This window comes from Artibeus jamaicensis, unplaced genomic scaffold (assembly GCF_021234435.1).
Source record: "Artibeus jamaicensis isolate MK-2021 breed Jamaican fruit bat unplaced genomic scaffold, CSHL_Jam_final contig_797, whole genome shotgun sequence".
Lineage (NCBI taxonomy): Eukaryota > Metazoa > Chordata > Mammalia > Chiroptera > Phyllostomidae > Artibeus > Artibeus jamaicensis.
The window spans coordinates 3315315-3335745 of NW_026521977.1; the positions used below are offsets into that span (position 1 = coordinate 3315315).

Below are 20431 nucleotides of genomic sequence, written 5' to 3' on the forward strand. Positions count from 1 at the left end.
CAGAATTATAGGAAGAGGAAAAAGGAAAAAAAGGAAGAAGAGAAGCAAAGGATTTCTAGCCACGTTCAAGATGCCACTGCTTTTTTCTTTGGACATAAGTAGGTTCAGTGAAGGGTAGAGCTCTAATAAAGATAGCTACTTTATTTTCCCAATTCTAACAACTAACTTACATTTAAATGTTTTAGAAATCTACATGTTTAATATAATATTGTAAGATTGGGGTTTTGGGGGAGCGGTGGGTGAGTTCCCACATTGGGAGATGGGGGATAGAAGAAATTTCATCTCAGTGTGGTTAGTGTTGACAATAGTAATATCAAATATTTAGATGCAGTCCATGGATGATAACCATCTATCCAATTAAATTAGAAATAAAGAATGGGTCGAAAGTCTGGGTATAAAATTATACAGTTTACAGGTGACTATCTTAGAGCTTTAAAGAAAAGCAGATATTTTCGTTTAAATTATCCTAGAATTGAACTTAAAAGTAGAATGTCATTGACTCAAAAATTCTGCTTACAGAAATTTTAAGGAAACAGAAAAGTATACAAAGTGTTATTATGTAGGTGTTCACAAAATTACTTTGATGTGTAATAAAGTCTACACCAAGAGTTAGTAAAATAGAACTGCTAGAACAAATTATAATGTAATAAAATACTATTCAATTATTATAATGATGAGTTTTAAAAGTTTGATAGGGCAAGATTACATGGTATATTTATAAGTAAAGAAAGAAGTTACAAAGCAGCATGTATATCCTAAACCAGTGTGTTTAAAAACGTGTGTGTGTGTGTGTGTGTGTGTGTGTGTGTGTGTGTGTAGGAAAGCAACGTGGAAGGATACATACTAAAATGGTATTAACTATCTCTGTGTTATGGGATTGTGGGAGATTTTCACTTTTTCCTTTATACTCTTCCTACTTTTTTAAAAAGAGCAAAATGACTTGTATGCACTGCACAGAAAAGAAAACTTTTGTCAGTAAAAAGATTAAAAGGCAGACATGGAATTAAATATTGTGCTTACTATTGTACATTTAAGTCTTCAGAGATTCAATTGGGGATAATTTCCCCACATTTTTGGGTGAAAAGTGAGGAGGCTGGAGTGCCTGTACCTTGTGTTCAGGTATTTAGGGAAAGAACTAGGAACTGTCAGTGCTTGGCCATTTGATGTCGCTGCATCACTATTCGTATGTATAATGCATCAGCACTTTCGATTTCTGAGTTCTTAGGTAAAGCCATCTTATTTGGACCATCAATTCCAACCTATCTGAAACTTCAAAAATCTGGCCACCACAATATTTTATACCCGGAAAATTTGAACCTACCTCTGAAGTATATTATTGAAATTACAAAAGTAGATATTTTGTAGTTGAAATGTAGTTGCTCCCTCTTTTATTATAAACTAGTTTTTAAAAAGGCCCACTTTGTATTTCTCAGTTTGGGATTAAAATGTGTAAAACAATTCATTATATGTTCAATATGACACCTTAAGTTTATAGGGAAAGCTTTTTCCCCTTTGTGAGAACTATTAATATATTAGTAATACTCTTTTTTGTTACCTGCTTATTTTATAGAAATTATTATCCTTTTCATTTTTAAATGGATTATTGTTGGTAATTAAATATTTTGATTTGTCTGAAATATAGTGCCAGCCAATCTGTTTTAAACCTTGTACTTCTTTTATAACAACTTACTTCTGTTCTAATCAGATTAAATTTAACCTCAGTAATCTCTTGCAAACCCAAAATTGTATATGGCAGAAACAAATTATAATTGTATCAACCCATTAAATAAACAAACCTTATGGCCATTCTCTTTTTCAGTACTCGTAAATGATAATAATTATTCCTATTTAAAAGTGTGTATATAGAAGAAACAAAAGGTTATATTGTAAAAAAAGAAGGAAAGAAATTTTTGCATACTGTAGCAGTTTGTACAGTTCATATTTCTGAAAAGCTTATCATGGAGATACTCAGAGGTCCTCCAGTAAAATGACTGCTACACTTGTCTTTGATGGAAAGCACAAGATTTACATAATCAGATTGGAATATTAACATAACTATTCTGGATTGAAGAAAGGTAACATTGGAAGAAGTTACATTTCTCAGAAAGCCGTTGCCATAATTTTGGTGTCCTGATTGCTGCAGGCAGAAATAAAGAGGAAAGGGATAAGAATTTGGTGATTGTGTGCTGGTGAGGAGCAGGAAAGGGCAGGAAGATGTTCATCCCTCTGTGATTTCACCAGCTGGTGAATGAAGGTGCCGTTCATTGAGTTGGCTGTACAGGAGAAGGAGGGAAAGAACTTCCACAAGTATCTGATGTGGCCTATTGACCCCTGTGGAAAGTGATAAAGAAAAACTGGGACAATTCTTTTTGTCTTGATAATTACTGAGAAAGAAGGAGGGATAATTTGTGACCCTAAGTTTGTTCTACGTTAGTAATTGAAAAGATTTTTTTCTTGCTTTTTAAAACTTCCTCCCTCTGCTGGCTGATTTGTTTGGGCAACCTTGTCAGCTCCCAGTACAGTGAATGGTAGTGGCTTTTTGGGCATCTGGCTTAGGGGTACAGCAGCAAAAAGGTCTGGAGGCCTTGTTGCCCATGTGTCTCTTAGTTACGAATTTTGTACCTTAGACAACCCTCACTGCGTTTCTACACAGCTCCTTTCTGTTTCTTCAGGAGACCCAGGCGTGCTTGATTTGACTGTGCTAGTGAGGTAATGACACACTATTAAGGATCAGATTTTGTTATTTTCAACTGAAAATTGCTCATGTACCCTGTCTGCATGTCCTGTTCACCACTGATTTACAGCCTTAAGAGGTGAAAGCAAATATCCACAAGAATGACTGTTGATTTTTAAATATGTCCCCATTTCTCCAAAACAAACAAATATGGTGCTTTATATGTTTGACATACACATTTACTAGCGCAAAGAAAATAACATTTTGTGGGATTTTAAAAACATTTAACCATAGAAAATGTGGATAATTATAATTGTTTTCCTTTAAAGATAAATATATTTTTTATTTCAGATAGAAAATGCTGCTGAAGAACCTAGAGTCTTATGTATAATACAAGATACTACTAATTCAAAGACAGTGAATGAACGGATCACTTTAAATTTACCAGCTTCTACTCCACTCAGAAAGCTCTTTGAAGATGTGGCCAATAAAGTAGGCTACATAAATGGAACCTTTGATTTGGTGTGGGGAAATGGAATCAATACTGCTGATATGGTAAAACCCTACCCTTAAAAAGCATCGTCTCTTAAGTGGCTAATAATAATATAGTCATTTTTATTGTTCTTATAAGTAAATATATTAAATCCTGGAACCCTTTTTAATACAAGCAAAACTGTAACATTAAGAGCTTATGTGTAATTTAGTAATTGTATCCCTCTTCATCCCTGTGCCTTCATTCTGGATTCAGGATTTGCTTATCCTAAAGTTTGTACCCTCAGTTTTTTTAATTCATGTAATACAACTATCACATTTTGTCAACTACAAAAAAAGTTTGCAACATTTACTGAATGGAATGATGTTCCTCTTGTATTTTAAAATGAAAAAATGCATGTATAAAATTATACATATTTTATAATCTAATTTTTTGAAAAGAAGAAAAATGTATATAGAAAGAGAAATGAGTAAAAGGATATACACAACAGTGTTAACAGAGATTACACACCAGATAGAGTGGTAAGCCCCTGATCAAGAAGTTCGGTGGTACCATGACATCTACTTCAAGGATCTCACAATCCAGTTGTAGAGACAGATGTACAAACAAATAATTACACTAGTATGTTTTAAGTACTATATTACACATTTTCCCTGCATGCAAAGAGGAGGCACTGGTCAGTTTTGCATGGGATAGTGGTGAAGGAGACTGTTGAGTTGGCTCTAACTGCACTGTTAGTATTCTGAGTTCTTAGGTAAGGTCAGTCTTTTTTGTTTCCTGTCTCTCAGCCCAATTCACTCTGCATACTACTGTTAGAGTTACCTTCAGTCATCCTGAATCATAGCACTCTTGTCACCTTTCAGGTCAGATATCTTCAGTGACTACTCAGTGCCCACAATTAAAAGTCAGATTCCCTAGGTTAGCAATCAAGACAAGCTACATTTGGTCCTTTAAGTCTTTGTAATCTTAACTCCCAGATACTGGACTAATTTATTTTCCCAACACAAATTTTCATACTTTTCCACATTCGTGTTTTTGTTTATATTACCTCTTTCTGTCCTTTGCTGTTGCTGCTCTTAAGTTTTTCAGGAAAATACCTCTACTGGCAAATGAAATGAAATGCGTATCCCCATGGTATTTGGAGGGCATAGTATCATTGGCTATGTAGAATAATCAAAGCTCTTTGATGTTGCTTGATACACCTTTAAAATTCATATTTTACTTTCTGTTCCATATTTGTTTTTTAAAATATAGAACTAATATTTTAAATTAACTTTTCCCTCTGAAATTGATCAGTGAAATTAGTAATCCAACAAAGTATACAAAGAGAAACAATATTTAATCTGAAACTTTGAATACTCCGTTATATCACCATATAACTTCTAGTGTTGCCTTTATCAGTTTAAAGTATAGCTCTATACTGTCATATATATGTACCCAAGTCCTTTTTATATTTCAATTTTAAGAACACAGACTTGATGTTTTCCTCATGCAACTTTAAATATAACTTCGTTATCTTTGTCCTCCTATTTAGTTTTTTCTTCTGCTGTGCCACTTACCTTAGTCTCCTTTTATTATAGTTGTCCCTCATTTGTGTCATTCCACTTGGTAGACTGTATTTGGATGGCTAGGACTTCACAGCACTAATTTTATGTCCTCCATAGATATTCCCCTTAGCAAAAAGTGTTTATTAATTTAACATCTACATAATTTCAAATAGCTCTATGTCAGGATTACTATTTCTCTTTCTTTAACTGTTCTTTAAGCTATACTTTAGCTGTTCTTTTTTTTAAATTAATTTTATTTAGTTATTTTTCAAGTACAGTTTTTTGTCTATTTCTCCCATCCCAGCCTCCCCCGCCCCTTGCTCCCCACCTCCCTCCCATTTCCACCCCCTTAGTTCTCATCCCTGTGTCTTTCCTATTTGTTCCTCCAATATACTTTAGCTGTTCTTAAGTACTCAGTTTCCCTGTTTGCCTACTGTACATTTCTGAAAGTAAACTTTCAGCTGCTTACTGTGAAATGCTGAGTATATGCTTCTCTGAAAACCTACCACATTTAGCTACTCACTGTCTGGTACATGTAGACACATTTAGGTAAAACTACTATATATTCAGAACTACTATATATTCAAACTATATCATCTGATCTTTTATTTCCTGCCAGAGAAATGTAAAGGACCCCAAACCTTTCCTCCTCCTATGTGACTTCTTGTAGCTTCAGGTTTATTATTTCCTATTTTTCCCATGGATTTCTAGAGCCAGAGATAAGAAATATATCATATAATTTATTTTATTTCCCTAAGACTTTTCGCACTTACTAGGTACCTAGTATTGTTTTGATACTAGGCTCTATACAACTATAACCTCATCGAATCCTTATAACTACTTTATAAGGTAGGTGATGTTACATCCTCATATTACAGCTGAGGCAACTGAGTGATGGGGAAGTGAAGTAACTTTAACTTGCCCAAAGACACGTAAATAGCAAGTGAAAAAATCACTTAATTTTTTTGTCCTCAATACCTGTATGTTTTTTTAAAAAATTTATTTATTTTTAGAGAGAGGAGAAGGAAGAAAGAGAAGGAGAGAAACATTAATGTGTGGTTGCCTCTCGTGTGCCCCCTAATGGGAGCCTGGCCTATAACCCAGGCATGTGCCCTGACTGGGAATTGAACCAGCGACCCTTTGCTTCACAGTCCAGCGCTCAATCCACTGAGCCACACTAGCCAGGGCTCAATACCTATACATTTATAAATTGTTGCTTTTCTAAGAAATAAAAATGTTTTCATAAAATAAGTCCTTTTAAGGAGACATTCCTCATGTCTTTGAAACATAAAAAAACTTCTTAGTGTAACAATTTTTTAAAACAAGAATAGGGTATTCATTCTATCATGCATTTTTCTCAACAATTGACTAGAGCAAGGGTGTCCAACTCATGGTTTGTGGGCAACATGCAGCCCAAGGTGACTATGAGGCTGCTGCATAATTAGGGTTAATTACCTGAGGACATTTTTTGCCAACCTGTGGTGGCACATACCATGAAAATTATACATGGACCTTTTTTTTTGCTCATCAGTTTTTGTTAGTATTTGTGTATTTAACATGTGGCCCAAGACAACTCTTCTTCCAGTGTGGCCAGAGATGCTAAAAGGTTGAACACCCCTGGGTTACAGTGTGAGTGAGTAGGGCTTGGAGTATACAGAGCTCCATCTCACGTTCACCAGTTGGAGTGTATCACAATGCCAGCAAGTGCTGAAATTACTCTAACTCATAAAAAAGTTAGGTGAAGACTAAATATCTTAGATGTTTAATTTTCAAAGGGTGATCACTTTTATCCTCCTGGGATCCCCTGCGTCCTGACGGCGGACTTAAAATGAGTATCATTTACTAGGACAGGCTTCTTTGTGAGGGTTCTTTTTAAAGGTGCCCGTTTTGTTATAGTACATAATTATTTTGGCTTGTTTAGTGTGTTGTTTATCTAGGAATTCTTAATATATTCACATATAAAAACATGTTTTTAGTTATATGGAAGTATCTTTAGTTGATTTTCATGAAAATCTGTTAAATACTACATTGCATATATTTTAGAGAGCATAAACCACAAATATTTTTAACTTTTTTTGTGGAGTGCTTTAACCTTTACCTTTTCTCCTTTTAGACATCGGGGAATGGCAGCACCTGGGATGCCTGTCAGTGTAGCACTGTCACTGGAGTTAGCCATCCCGATACATGAGTTCATTCCAAATGTAGTTTAATAAGCTTCACCAGAATTTTTGTTTAAAAAGTGATTCAAGCCCAATAATTGTTGATATGGGTTCATTTGCATATTATTTTATTTTAGTATTGCAGCAAATGTATTTCATAATCTGAGATATTTTACTTTATGTCTGTAGGCTCCACTAGATCATACTAGTGACAAGTCTCTTCTTGATGCTAATTTTGAGCCTGGAAAGAAGAACTTTCTGCATTTGACAGATAAAGATGGTGAACAGCCTCAAATACTGCTGGTAAACTATTTAGAAAGCCATTTATATTTTTTGTGCATTGTTACCTACTACTCGGGAAGCAGTTTTCCAAAGGAAGAAGGACAGATGTGTTTTTAATTTATATATTTAACTTATTATAGAAAAATAAATTTATTTGGAGAAAAATAGAATTGATTATAATAAAGTATGTTGGTTTGTTAACAGTGTAGATGTTCACATGGCTACAGTGGGCATCCATAGCACTGTTGCTTGTGTATATGGCCTGTTGCCATGGGGAACACAGGTTACCATCTTCACGACCACCACCGCAACAGGGATGGGGGTGGGTTTAGGGTAAGTTAAAATGACACAAAGATCTCTTACTGTGTTTTGGTGTCCTTTCCTTTGATTAAGCATTCTCTTGGTTGCTGTAAATCTCTGACAGTTTTGCCCCACATTTTTTGATATTTTGGAGAAAGGGCAGACCCCCAGAATTCTCTACTCTGCCATTTTCACTCCCACTGCTTGGCCCCCTTCCTGCTTTTTGGGAGAATGAATAGTTTGTAAATTATATTCTTGATATATTTATATTCTTTTAGTGTTTATTCCAGTTCATATTTTGATATGATTTCCTGTGTGGCGTAGTGGTCTTAGAGATGATTAAACCCAATAATTCCCAATTTGAGTGGCATTCTTTAAAAAAAGATTGAGAAAACTTGGTCTGATTTAACCTTGCTGTTTTATGGACTGAAGAAAGGCAGGCTCAGAGTTCATGGACTTTTTCAGAACCCTTCTCTTCAGTGAAACTTTTCTTAGGAAAAGTTCTGTTTGATGCTTTTCCTTTAGATGCCTGTTGTGAATTATTATGACTTTGCATAGTAGGTAGTAATTAAACATAGGGCATCCATACTGAAGCAATATTAAAATATCCTCTCTGACCTTTTAAAATCTCATTTATTTTTGTAACATGTAACTAATTTTGATTAGTCTGACATTGAAATCAGCTAAAAATTTTGGAATCTCTGGATTCACAGTTTGGAAATTCATAGTAATTAACTTCAGCTCTATGTTAATTGTTTGCACTGATTTTATATCCCTAAATCCTTTTCAACATTTTTCTCATTGATGGGAGATTTATTACTGGAGATAGTAGGAAACTATCCATTCCATTCAACACTTACTGAGTATCCCCTACCAGCCAGGTCTGTTGGCAATGATGATGTGAAAATGAGCTATAGACTCTGTAGTTTATGATGGTACTTTTGATTTATTAGTACCAACGAAACTTCTTCTCATGTAAATGAAATTTGAAAGATAATTGTAGAAAATTGACAGTAACCAGAGGGGTGGGAGGAGAGGGATAATGAGGGAAAATAGGGGAAGGTCCATTAAGGAACATGTATAAAGAACATGGACAAACCAAAGGGGGTGGTTCAAGGGTGGGAGGGTGCTGAGGTGGGGTGAAAATGGAGACAGACGACTACACTTAACAACAATGTAATACAATATCTATGATATTTTAAAGTAAAATTCATTTAAAAAAAGAAAAGAAAATTGAGAAAGTAAGAACTCTGGAAGGAGACATGAACATCTCTCCAAAGTGTTTTGTATCAGCCATCTTTCAAACATCTCTACAGAAAACGTTCAGAGTAGACACTTTTTTAAATGTCTTGGTGGTAACAGTAATAATAATGCCTCATCTTTTTTTCCTTGTCTCAGTGATTATTAGAATGTTTTTGTTTTTACTGTTTCAGCAACATTTGTCATTTAGTAAATATTGGTTATGTTGCATTTTAGGAGGATTCCAGTGCTGGGGATGACAGTGTCCATGACAGATTTATAGGGCCACTTCCAAGAGAAGGTTCTGTGGGCTCCACCAATGATTATGTCAGCCAAAGCTACTCCTATTCATCTATTTTGAATAAGTCAGAAACTGGTAAGATTTGTCTTTGCTATATTTTCATGAACTATAGGGCATTAGCCCAGAGTAATATTAGCAATCGCAAACCTAATCCCCTCATTTTATGGATTAGAAAACTTGAGGCCCAGAGTAAGATCAATGGTTAGCAGAAGCAAAGTTAGAATAAGAATGTAGTTTCTGTTTTCCTCAACTTGTTGTTTTACCATATTCTTACTGCCACTATTTAGTAATAAAGTTAAAAATATTGAATTTGTATTTTGAAGAAAGACTCTTATTTTTGGTAAGTTTTTATTTGGAATTTAACATTAAATTTTTTATATTGACTTTCTTGGAAAGGAATGTCTCTTGTTATCTCCTTTTGGATTAGAATAGACTGGGGGATACTTTCATTTTGAAGCAGATAGGCCAGGCCTATTTTATTAGACCCACTATGTTATTTTTCAGTTTAATGTAATCATATATTCAACATTAATCTTGTAATTTAAAAATTCTGTTAAATTTTTTCCAAACATGATTAAACCTAGATTTTTGAAATTTTTCAATTTATTGAGCTAGTGAAATTGCTTGATAAATACAAACGATATTCCTTTACGTATGATTGGTAAATTGCCTAAAAATAAAATGTACATACTTTTACATAACATTTCTTCTTACAACAAACCTTTGCAGTAGATGGTATTATTCATATTAAAATAAATAGAAACCGGGGTACAGAAAAGCCTTTGATTTTGTAGCTAGTTAATGGTCAGTATGCCTTTCAAACTTTTAGTCTTAGAAGTTCAAACAGATGATTTGAAATATTGCATACAAATATCTGGAATAAAAAAGCTGTTGAGTTACATTGCACATTGCATTTGAACGTGATCTGTAATCTTCCATTTACTATATTTTGTAATTAAAATACAGAGTAATTTTCTCATAGCTAATCATTTGTTCAGGCTTAAATGTTGTATTCTGGAAACTGCAGTAAAAACTGGTCATGTTTCGTATTTAGGATGATTTATATCAGTAGAACTTTTTGTAGTAGACTACCAAGAATAAAAAGGAATGCAAAGTTATCTTCTGTTTCAGATACTAGGAGACAATAAAGCTGTTTCTCATTACACTGTCTATGAAAGTGATTCTCAAATTTTTATTTTTTAAAAAATCATTTGGGGATATTTGTTAATAGGTTCCAAAGCAATACTTATTTAGCTGCTCTGGAGCAGGATATATAAATTGTATTTTGTTTTAAATGAGCGTCCTACATTATTCTGAGATAGTTGGAATACCGAGAAAGTTCCAGATTTAACACATCAAGATTGCTAAAATATTTGCTTTGTTTTCTGACATCCAGTTCAGCCTTTCTGCAGATAGTGTTTACAAAACTGCTACTTTGTGATGTGTGCTATATGGCTCTTTGACGCCCATAAATTCCCAAAGACTAAAACATTCTTTAAAAATGCCTTTTCTCTGATTATATAAATGTAATACATATTTATTGACATACAATAAAATAAAAAAGTGAAAATAACTGATAGTACTCCTAGCAGAAACTACTTTTAGTGGTTTGCTTATTTATCTTTCCCTACATGTGTGCTTTTAAGAAAATAGGGTAATCACAATACCAAATTTTTAGTGTATGTATTTTTTACTTAAATACTATATGGGGAGCATTTTTCAATTATTATGTAGTATTTTAGTATGGGGCTGAAAATTAGTGTTTTAGTATATGGTTTAGGTTTAACTGTCTGTTACTGGTTTCATAATGAACACTTTTTCATGTAAGTTTTTATTTTCATCTCAGATTATTTCCTTAAGGTAAGTTTCCAGAAATTGAATTAGTTAGTTGAAATTTATTTTTAAAAGATTTAGAGGCCTTTGAAATACATTGCCATGTAATCATAGTCTTTATTTCCAATTATTGTACCTCACACACCTCTACTGCACTCCTTTTTCTGACCTGTATTTTTTCTCCAGTATTCTGGGCACTGCCTTTCTGAATTGAAATAGTCTATAAGCATCCCAAAGAGCTGTACTTCAAAATTCATTTTGGTCACTAGACAGGTGTATAAAAAAGCAGTACTCAATATTCCATTGAGTAATGGAATATTACTTGGCCATAAAAGACTGAAATCTTACTATTCAACGTTGGTGATGGCATGGGTGGACCTAGAACATATTATGTTAAATGAAGTAAGTCAGTTAGCAAAAGACAAATATCATATACAAAATAAACGAATAGGTACAGACTCATGGTTGCCAGAGGGGAGGGGAATCGAGGGATTGGGTAAGAGGTAGAGGGATTAAGAAGTACAAATTGGCAGCTACAGAATAATCACAGGAATGTAAAGTACAGCATAGGGAATATAGTCAGTAACATTGTAATAACTGTGTATAGTGTCAGGTCAGTACTGGAAATACTGGGGGAACACTTTGTCAAGTATCTAATTCTGTAACCACTATGCTATACACCTGAAACTAGTACAAAATAATATTGAATGTAAACTGTAATTAAAAAATAAAATTTAAGTTAAAAATTCTTACTTTTTTAGTCACTATTGAATTTGCATTTTCCTTACGAAATTACTGTAAATCTTTAATGATCACAAATAAATAATACATGACTGGTCTACAGGTGCACAAAGGACAATAGTAGGATTATTAAAGCTGTGGTACAGTGGTCTGGCTGGAGCACTGTTTTTTCTTTTTGTTTTTTTGTGGGGAAGAGTTCATATGAACTAAGAATGAAATAATTCTCATACAGACTTGAGTTACTTGTAAGTCATGCTCTTCCCCTTCATGTGCACCTGCTACTTGCAGATTCAAACCCTGCCTTAAAGTCTGATGGGGAAGAAACATGAGTAAATAGGTAATCATAGAATGGTGAGATTATAGCCTCTGATACAGATTTAGGATGAGATGTTATAAAAAAAACCTCATGTGGGGGATAGGTAGTAATTGAAGCAGTTTATAATGATAAACAATGTAAACTATAAACACAGTGTTCTTAAAATAAAGGTGAAAGCCCTTACAAATCAAAGCTTGAACTTTCATCCAAAGTAGAAGGTGGTATAACTTGGTCTCTTAGAATTGTGCGGGTGCAGATAGTGTGAAATCTGTTCCTCTTTTTCACAACTGACCAAGATTCATCAGGTATATTTTTGGGTCCTTTCATTGTTTTCTTTGGCAATATAGTTATCCACATAGCCTGTCATTTCTAAAAACATTTTTTTATAATTGTTGGAAAACCGAAAAGCTTTAGAAAAGCTTTAGTGAACACCTTCAGAATCTTTTGAGAAAAGATTTAAGTTTTGATTATTTTCTTTTTCTACTGATTGTTTTTAAGTGTGCGTGAGAGGGAGACAAAGATGAAGAGGAGAGAAAAAAGCATCGATTTGTTGTTCCACGTATTTATACATTCATTATGTGCCCTGACCATGATCGAACCTGCAATTTTGACATATCTGGGTGATGCTCTAACCAACTGAGCTATTCAGCCAGAGCAGATTTAAGGTTTTTTTGAGATAATCAAGTTATTCGGTATTAAGTAAGAGTAAATAGGTTCAGTTATTAGGCAAAGTATTTACTACATTTTGCTCAAATTATCAGGTATAACTAAAATAATGACACTGATTTTTTTTGAGTATATGTACATCTCATAAACTGGGCCTGTGGTCCACTTCTAAAGAAAAGTTCCCAAAATGTTCGCAACACTGGTAGCTATATTCAGTTACATGTAGAAAGCTAATACTTTTATTTTATTATTATCATTTTTGAAAAGCACTTGTGAACATTTAATGAACTTCCCTCTGTGGCTTCAAGCTACCCAGACACAGTTTGCCCAACACTCTGAATCTTCTCCTCAGCTTAAATTTGAAGTTCATGGAAGTTTCTCCTTTTCCTTTTTTCCTGCCATCCCTCTGATCTTTTCTAATTCTACTTCTGTCTTCTTCTCTTCTTGCTTTTTGTAAGTAAGGAAAGTCTTTTTGTTCTTGAGTAAGTTACAGATCTCTTTACATCAATAGCAACATTTGTATTTATGAAATAGTTTAACTCTACAAACCTCATATGCTTTGTAGAATATGCTGACCTATAGAATCTGACAATTTATGAGCTTATTAAAATAGAGGAAGTCCTCCTGAGTTTTTATATAATGAGTTTATCTCATGTTAGTAATTTTTGGTAGGAAATCGGGTTATAGGACCTGATAACGGGTAGCTGGATCAGCCTGGCCTTCCTAGATTGGGTAGGTATGATAGTTAAACTGAGTATGTTTATCCTTTTCAATTTTAAACCACAACTTTCAGACTTGGGGAACAAAGATTATTTTTATGTCAGTTAAGCATGCTGTATTAAACATATGTCTCTTAAAGTTTTATTAAATTCTACCAAGTGTTCATGTGTATCTCTGGACATGTAACAAGATCTCCTGACTTTCTGAGAAGCAAGGTGGACATAGTACATGTGTTTCTTAGGTGCTGTTGAAAAAGTAAAAATAATCTCCACCAAAGTACCCTTAACGTCTCACTGTGTACTGTTTTAAATTCGTAGTAAGTTCTCTTTTGTTATTTTTTAATGTAAATGCTGACTCATGTGTGTTTTGTGCTCTCTCTTTAAAGGATATGTGGGATTAGTAAACCAAGCAATGACTTGCTATTTGAATAGCCTTTTGCAAACACTTTTTATGACTCCTGAATTTAGGAATGCATTGTATAAGTAAGTATTTTTTAATTCTATAAATAAAATGTAGTTTTTAATTAATAAAATCTAATTTATCTTTGTACAGTTATTTATAAAGTTTGGGCTTTTTCCTGCTTCATAAGACACACCAGAATAGTATATAAGAAAAGGATTTTATGAGAGATTGGCATATGAAAAATTTATGGAGAGGGAGAATCAGAAATACATAGACAGCAAATAGATTGATAAGATTTACATTTGGGATAAACTGTTGTTTATAAGCTTCTCTTTCTTAAAGCTTTAACACCTTTATGAAGAAAAATGTTACCTGCTTTTTGAGCTAATCTGAATATGTAAGCCACATCTTCTTTCTCTTCACTTCTCAATTTAAGAAACAAAGTTGTCTTTTTAAACTTGCAAACTTTGTTTCTAATTAATATATGAAGCATCTGTTCTGTGTTTGTGTTTGCATGTGTGTTTTTAAAAGAGTCCATATATATCAGATATTTTTAAATGCTTTATGAAGGAAGTCCATAAGTAAATAAACCCTAAAGTTTATTTACACACCCTTGTTTATTAACATACCCTTACCTTTCATATTTTCTTTAAGATGTACACAACTTTACTTTTTAAAAGATATTTTAAAGTACAAATAAACTGATTTCTTTCCTTTTTCATATAACTTTTGAATAACATCTTTGAAATTACTATAAATATGTATTTAAAGTATTTTGGAAACTTTTAATATTGTTGTATTTAAACAACATACTATCATTGCATTCATATGTAACCTCAATTTACTTATAAAAGTTATCTTTTTTATTCAGCAAGTATTTGTTACCCAGTAGTGTTTATGTATACTAGGCACTTGGTGGATAGAGATGGAGTAAGGTCTTTTTGTTCTTGAGTAAGTTACAGATCTCTTTACATCAATAGCAACATTTGTATTTATGAAATAGTTTAAATAACATCTAAGGACAGCTAAATACCATGAGAGTTTAGAAAGAAGGGAGATTAGTGACACCTGGAGAAGTGGCTTAGTGTAGAAAGTAGAATTTGAGGTCATAAAGCTCAAATGATTTGGCCAGGTTGGAAAGATAGAGAAAGTATTGCAGATGGGGGTACTTTGAAGAGCTAAAATGAGCAATAGTAAGTGCTACGTGAATGTTATTATTAGTTTGTATCAGATACTGTATTGAGCACTTTACATATAGATTCATTTAATTCTTATGGTAACTGTATGAATTACACAATGTTATCTACATTCTACAAAGGAGGTAATTGAAGGCACAGAGAGGTTAAGTACTTTGGTAGAGTCCACCATGTTAGAAGTGGCATGCCCAGTAGATGCCACAGTCCTTTTCCCTATGCTTCCTATGTTATAGCTGATGCCAGTAAATATGTATGTCCTAGGGGCCTCCAGGAGATAGCGTAATTGCAGTTTTGTCAGAGTACTGGAAGTTGAAGTTACTAGGTGGAGTTTGGAATCTGCCCTCAAAACTAGAACAGACTAAACAATCTAGGGTGTTGTGCCTGCTTTGGCAAATAGTTCATAGGAGGGACTGGGGAGCCCAGGAGTCTGATTAATCATGAGTCCTAATCCCTGAAAATGGTCTGTAAATACATAGTACTGTGGAGAAAACTAAGAGCCTAGCCAGGGCTACTCACTCAGCAAATTAATATTCAGTACTTACTGTGCATTAAGCACTCTTTAAGATGCAGAGATTACAGTGGTGAATATGACAAAGGCCCTCCCTTCAAGCTTCCGTAAGTCAGTTCATATAAATGAATTCATTTTACATAGTCATGTATGCAACAAAGAACATCAAGCTGGAAAGAGTAACTGTCAGCAGGTGGAGAAGTCAGGGAATTCCTTTCTCTAAGGAACTACCTACCATGTGAATAGACTTCACAGGAACCAGTCTTGTGAAGATCTGGGGGAAGAACATTCAAGACAGAACTGCAAATCCAAAGGCCTTTGAGGAACAAAAATCCATTGTGTCTGGATACCAGTGAGTGAGGAGGGGAAGTGAGACATAAGGTTAAACATGAAGGCAAAATGCTGTGGGGATTGTGAGAATAGAGTGATGTTTGTTGCCAGTTGGGAAACAAAGCCAGGGAGCCTAATGATGTTTCCTAACGTAGACCCAAGGAAAGGATGGCTTGTTAAAAAGCCTGGACCCCCTTGTACTTCAGACAGGGTAGCACTAGTATGAAAGGAGTTTTCTTTCTTTCTTTTCTTTGCTTGTTATATAATAGCCAACAGAGACTCTACCACTTTAGGTGTGGAGGCATATAAGTGATGTGTTAAATACATTGTTTCAGGAAAGTTTATATATTGCAGCATGCGGAACTTATTTGAAAGATAAGGGAACCGTGAAGGAATCTGTTATTAAACCTGGCACAGATATATGAGGCTCAGAATGAAGCTGGTAGTAGTGCTTATTATATTTCAGATTGAAAACTGATACGACTTAGTGACAAATTTTATTTAGGAGTAAAGGAAAAGGAAGAATCAAATATGGCACCAAAGTTTCTAATTTAGCTGACTGGAGTAACAGCAAGTACCAACAAGATTTAAGACCTTTTTAAGGTATTTGCATGAGGACTAAAGGACAGGTGAGAATTCAGCTTTGTATACAGTAATTCCTCCCCACTAGTGAATTCCCCTGGCAAGAAATTTAAACAGTCTTTATTTTGACTTCACAGTTTCTTTACAGCTACTGGGAGAATTTTAGATCCTATAATGTCAAGTATAACTTCCTTCTATTGAGAAAAATAAGAATAAAAGAGGGCTAGGGATGGAATATACAATATTGGATAATGAGTAGAGGTGTTTGCAGGGAAGCTTTGAGAAGAAAAAAACCAAATGTATTCCACTGACATCTGTAAGACAGAAGGGAGCTTCAGTGTGTAAAAAAAAAAAAGCAACAGAATCCCAGAGCTGCAACTTCTAAGCCCTCAAAAAAGAAAAGTATTGAATGCTTTAACAGAGGGCCATACCAAAAGAAGAAAAAATGAAAGATTTTTAGTATATTTATAAGTTGAATTACAGGAAAGTTATGTTCCAGCCTCCTTTTGAATCTAAAAAGATTCTAAGAATCGAGTGAGGAAGGTGGAAAGTAATAATCTTATTGCCAACTTAAGGTAAAGAGAACCATTAATATTATCCCTACTAATATTAATATTCTTTGGCATTTTATTGTATGTAAATTATTTTAAGGACTTTTGTTGGTACATTACAAACTTTCATCCCACCAATATTATTTTTTGAATCTGATCTTAAGGTCTTTTGTTAGAAATTTGCTTGTTATCGAGACAGTTCCTGTAGTTAGGGCTAGACTAATGTTTATCAGAAATATATGAGGGTACATATTGTATCTGGATTATTTTATTTACTTATATTCTCTTCTTAAACTATGGAAAATCTCAAACATTAAAAATAGTGAAATACTGTAATGGATTTATCTATACCTGTCACCCAGCTTTGAGTATTATCAACTCATGATCAGTCTTTTTTATCTATGATCCTCCACTCTTGATGGTTTGGAAGCACGCCCCCATCATACCATCTACAAAGTATATCGCAGGTCAAGCTAAGATTTTCCTGATTGCCTCAGAGTTTTTTTAAACAATCTGTTCAAATTAGGATCCATGCATTGAAATTGATTAATAAGACATTTAATCTATTTTTAATTTCTTTGTATTTTTCCCCTTGTAATTTCTTCCTTGGAAAAAAAAGAAAATAGAAAATCTCCTTCAAGAACAAACCTCCCTCTCTCCTTCCCCTCCCCTCTAAAGATAAATAAATAAAATATTAAAAAAAAAAAAAAAAGAAAATATATATATATACATATACACACATATGTGTGTGTGTATATATGTGTGTATATATATATATATATATATATACACACATATATATAAAAAACTGATGTCATTTGTCCTGTAGTTTGCAAGTTTGGATTTTGATGGTTGAATGCCATGGTGTCATTTAATATTGTTCTATTCCTTGTATTTTTTTGTGAGTTAATAATTAGGACAAGAGTCTTGATCCAATTCAAATTTGACAGTTACTTTTCATTTATGTTGCTTTCTTATGTCTTTTCTTATTAAAGTCTAAGTTTCTTCTGAATTTATGAATTGGAGAAAGATTAATGTTTCATTAGATAGTAATAGCTTCAGTTAATATTCAGACTATATAGAATCTGACATGATGTTAATATTAATTATGCTTTAAAGAATAAAATATCTTATAAATAATTTTCAATCATTTTATTTTAATAGGTGGGAATTTGAAGAATCTGAAGAAGATCCAGTGACAAGTATCCCATATCAACTACAAAGGCTTTTTGTTTTGTTACAAACAAGTAAAAAGAGAGCAATTGAAACCACAGATGTGACAAGGAGCTTTGGATGGGATAGTAGTGAGGGTACTAATTCTCTTGTAATGATAAGTATTTCTAATACTCAAAGGAATTCTGGCAGACAGTATTATAAACAAAGAACAAAATAACACAACATTTGTGTTAAGAACATAATTAACTTTTTGTAAACATTTTCATTGCTTTTTCCTAGGGTTTAAAAACAACTTATTTTTAAAATTTAAGCTCTATGGGGTAAATTTTTGATCAGTTAAAATTTTTCTGTAAAATAGATTTGGTTATACTCTATTTACATGCACTTAAACATTTTAAAGTTTGTCATCTTTTTTTTTAACTCTAGTAAAAAATAATGAAAATAGCAAATATAATACATGGCACTGTAAAGTGTATATTATTTGTAAATGCTGAGACCCCTTTATTCTTTTCCTATGGTTGCCTTTTAATGACTGTAATATATTTTGTGTTACTTTAAAATTTAGCATTATTTTGTGTAGACTTCTGAATGTTTCTAACAAATTTGTTTTTAAACAATAAATTAACATTTTATTACACTAAACTTATGCTATTTTTAATTAAATTTTGTCTTAAAATAGCTTGGCAGCAACATGATGTACAAGAACTGTGCAGAGTCATGTTTGATGCTTTAGAACAGAAATGGAAACAAACAGAACAGGTAATTCTGTGAAGGTGATGGGAGTGTTTTCTAATCAATCATTTATTACCTTAAAGTGACTTCTATTCTATGGGAATGTTTTGGCTTGTTCATAGTTCAATTGTGAAGGTACTAAAGTGGGGAGTTGAAAATTCTAGGTTCTCAACTGGCCATTAACTGAGTCATAAAAATCCTCATCAAACCACTGTAGACCTCAGTTTCCTCATCTTGATTTAAAAATAAGGAATTTGGGCTCTATTATCTAGGTGGTTTCTTTTTAGCTAAAAACTATATAGAGTGTGTGTGTATGTGTGTGTATTCTACATATATATATATAATTTAGGGGGATGGTTTTTTAACAGTGTTTTCGGATATTTATTAAGTAAATTGTCCTACAGTCTGTAGCACATTATGAAGTATATTCATTGAGCATTACCTTAGTTTTGAGCAATGAAGTATGTCAGTCATATACTTTTGACATTTTGAATTCTTGTTACTCTGACCCTTCTTATCCAACAGAAGATGAAACAGGTTTAGAAGATGGAAAAACATTAGATATGTCATTGGGATGAGGGGTAACTAGTGGATGTAGTAATGGAGGGGGACAGGGATTAACAAAGGGGCACAGGTGGAGAATCTGGACCATAGCCTGGAGGGTCCGATGTCTCCTTTGAACTATTATGATAGCTTGGACCAGAGTTTTTTAAACTGTAGATTGTGATCTGTTCATGGGTTATGAAATCAGTTTAGTGAATCTGTACCAGCACTTTTAAAAAAAATGTAGAAAAGTGTAAGAGTATCAGGACAAGTGTTGTTATGTAACTCTTGTTACAATTATACATACTGGGTTGTGATGGAAATTATTTTCTTTCTGTGGATTACTATCAAAACTGAAAAACATAGGACTGAACCACTAGAAATGATACAGAAGACGAAATCAGATGTGACTGGGGCAGATGAGTGAAGAAGGCTTCATTAAATATTAGAGTAGACAGTGATGGTGGATGCTGGCTTGAAGGCTTTAAGACCTAGACATATGAAGGGATGTAAATTTATGAAAGAGGTAAACTGCAGTGTGCTTTCTTCTTCTCTATTCGTAAGAGATTTGGAAAAAAATCAAGTTTATTTAGTGATCTAGCTTTTCTATATAACCCCATGGGATTGTATTTTAGTAATTTATGTATATGGTACTAGTGTCCTGTTTCTTTTTCTGAAGATATCCTCCTTCTTGTTATATCCTTCTGTGGGTTAACACTTTCACTTAGATCAGTTGGAGCATTCCTTCTGAGTTCCAAAGTTTGGGTGCAGGAATCTTGAGGCAAGACATTCACATGGAAGATTCTTACTTAGGAAGTTATGTGCCTTTTTTGGGCCAGAACAGCCCTAGTTGCCTAAGTTTGGGGGACTACGTAAGAAATTCATTCTTTTAGGTGAGGATATTTTAAGGAAGATGGAATGTAAGATTTTTAATTTTTTTCTATACATTTTTTAAAAGTTATAAGTTTTCTTAAAATTGTTTTACATATGTTACTGAAAGTTTAAAAGTTTTATTTGAGCTAGCAGATAGGATTTTAGAAATCAGAATATAATAATGTAAGAGTGGTGATATGCCTATATAAAGCTATAAAAACAGCTCGTTATTTAACTGTTTAATTATTAATATGCCTAAAGTGATAG

At 33.4% G+C, this 20431-nt stretch overlaps 1 protein-coding gene across 2 annotated transcripts in view; it reads left to right on the forward strand.

Annotated features, from left to right (window-relative positions):
* Positions 1–20431, forward strand: part of USP47 (ubiquitin specific peptidase 47) — a 99921-nt gene that overhangs the window by 28381 nt on the left and 51109 nt on the right. For both annotated transcript variants that reach the window (XM_037133851.2, XM_037133853.2), the window contains 6 exons: positions 3026–3229; positions 7063–7176; positions 8932–9070; positions 13657–13753; positions 18005–18150; positions 18696–18775. In XM_037133851.2, the coding sequence (XP_036989746.1) occupies positions 3026–3229; positions 7063–7176; positions 8932–9070; positions 13657–13753; positions 18005–18150; positions 18696–18775 (780 nt within the window). The remainder of the gene's footprint in view (positions 1–3025; positions 3230–7062; positions 7177–8931; positions 9071–13656; positions 13754–18004; positions 18151–18695; positions 18776–20431) is intronic.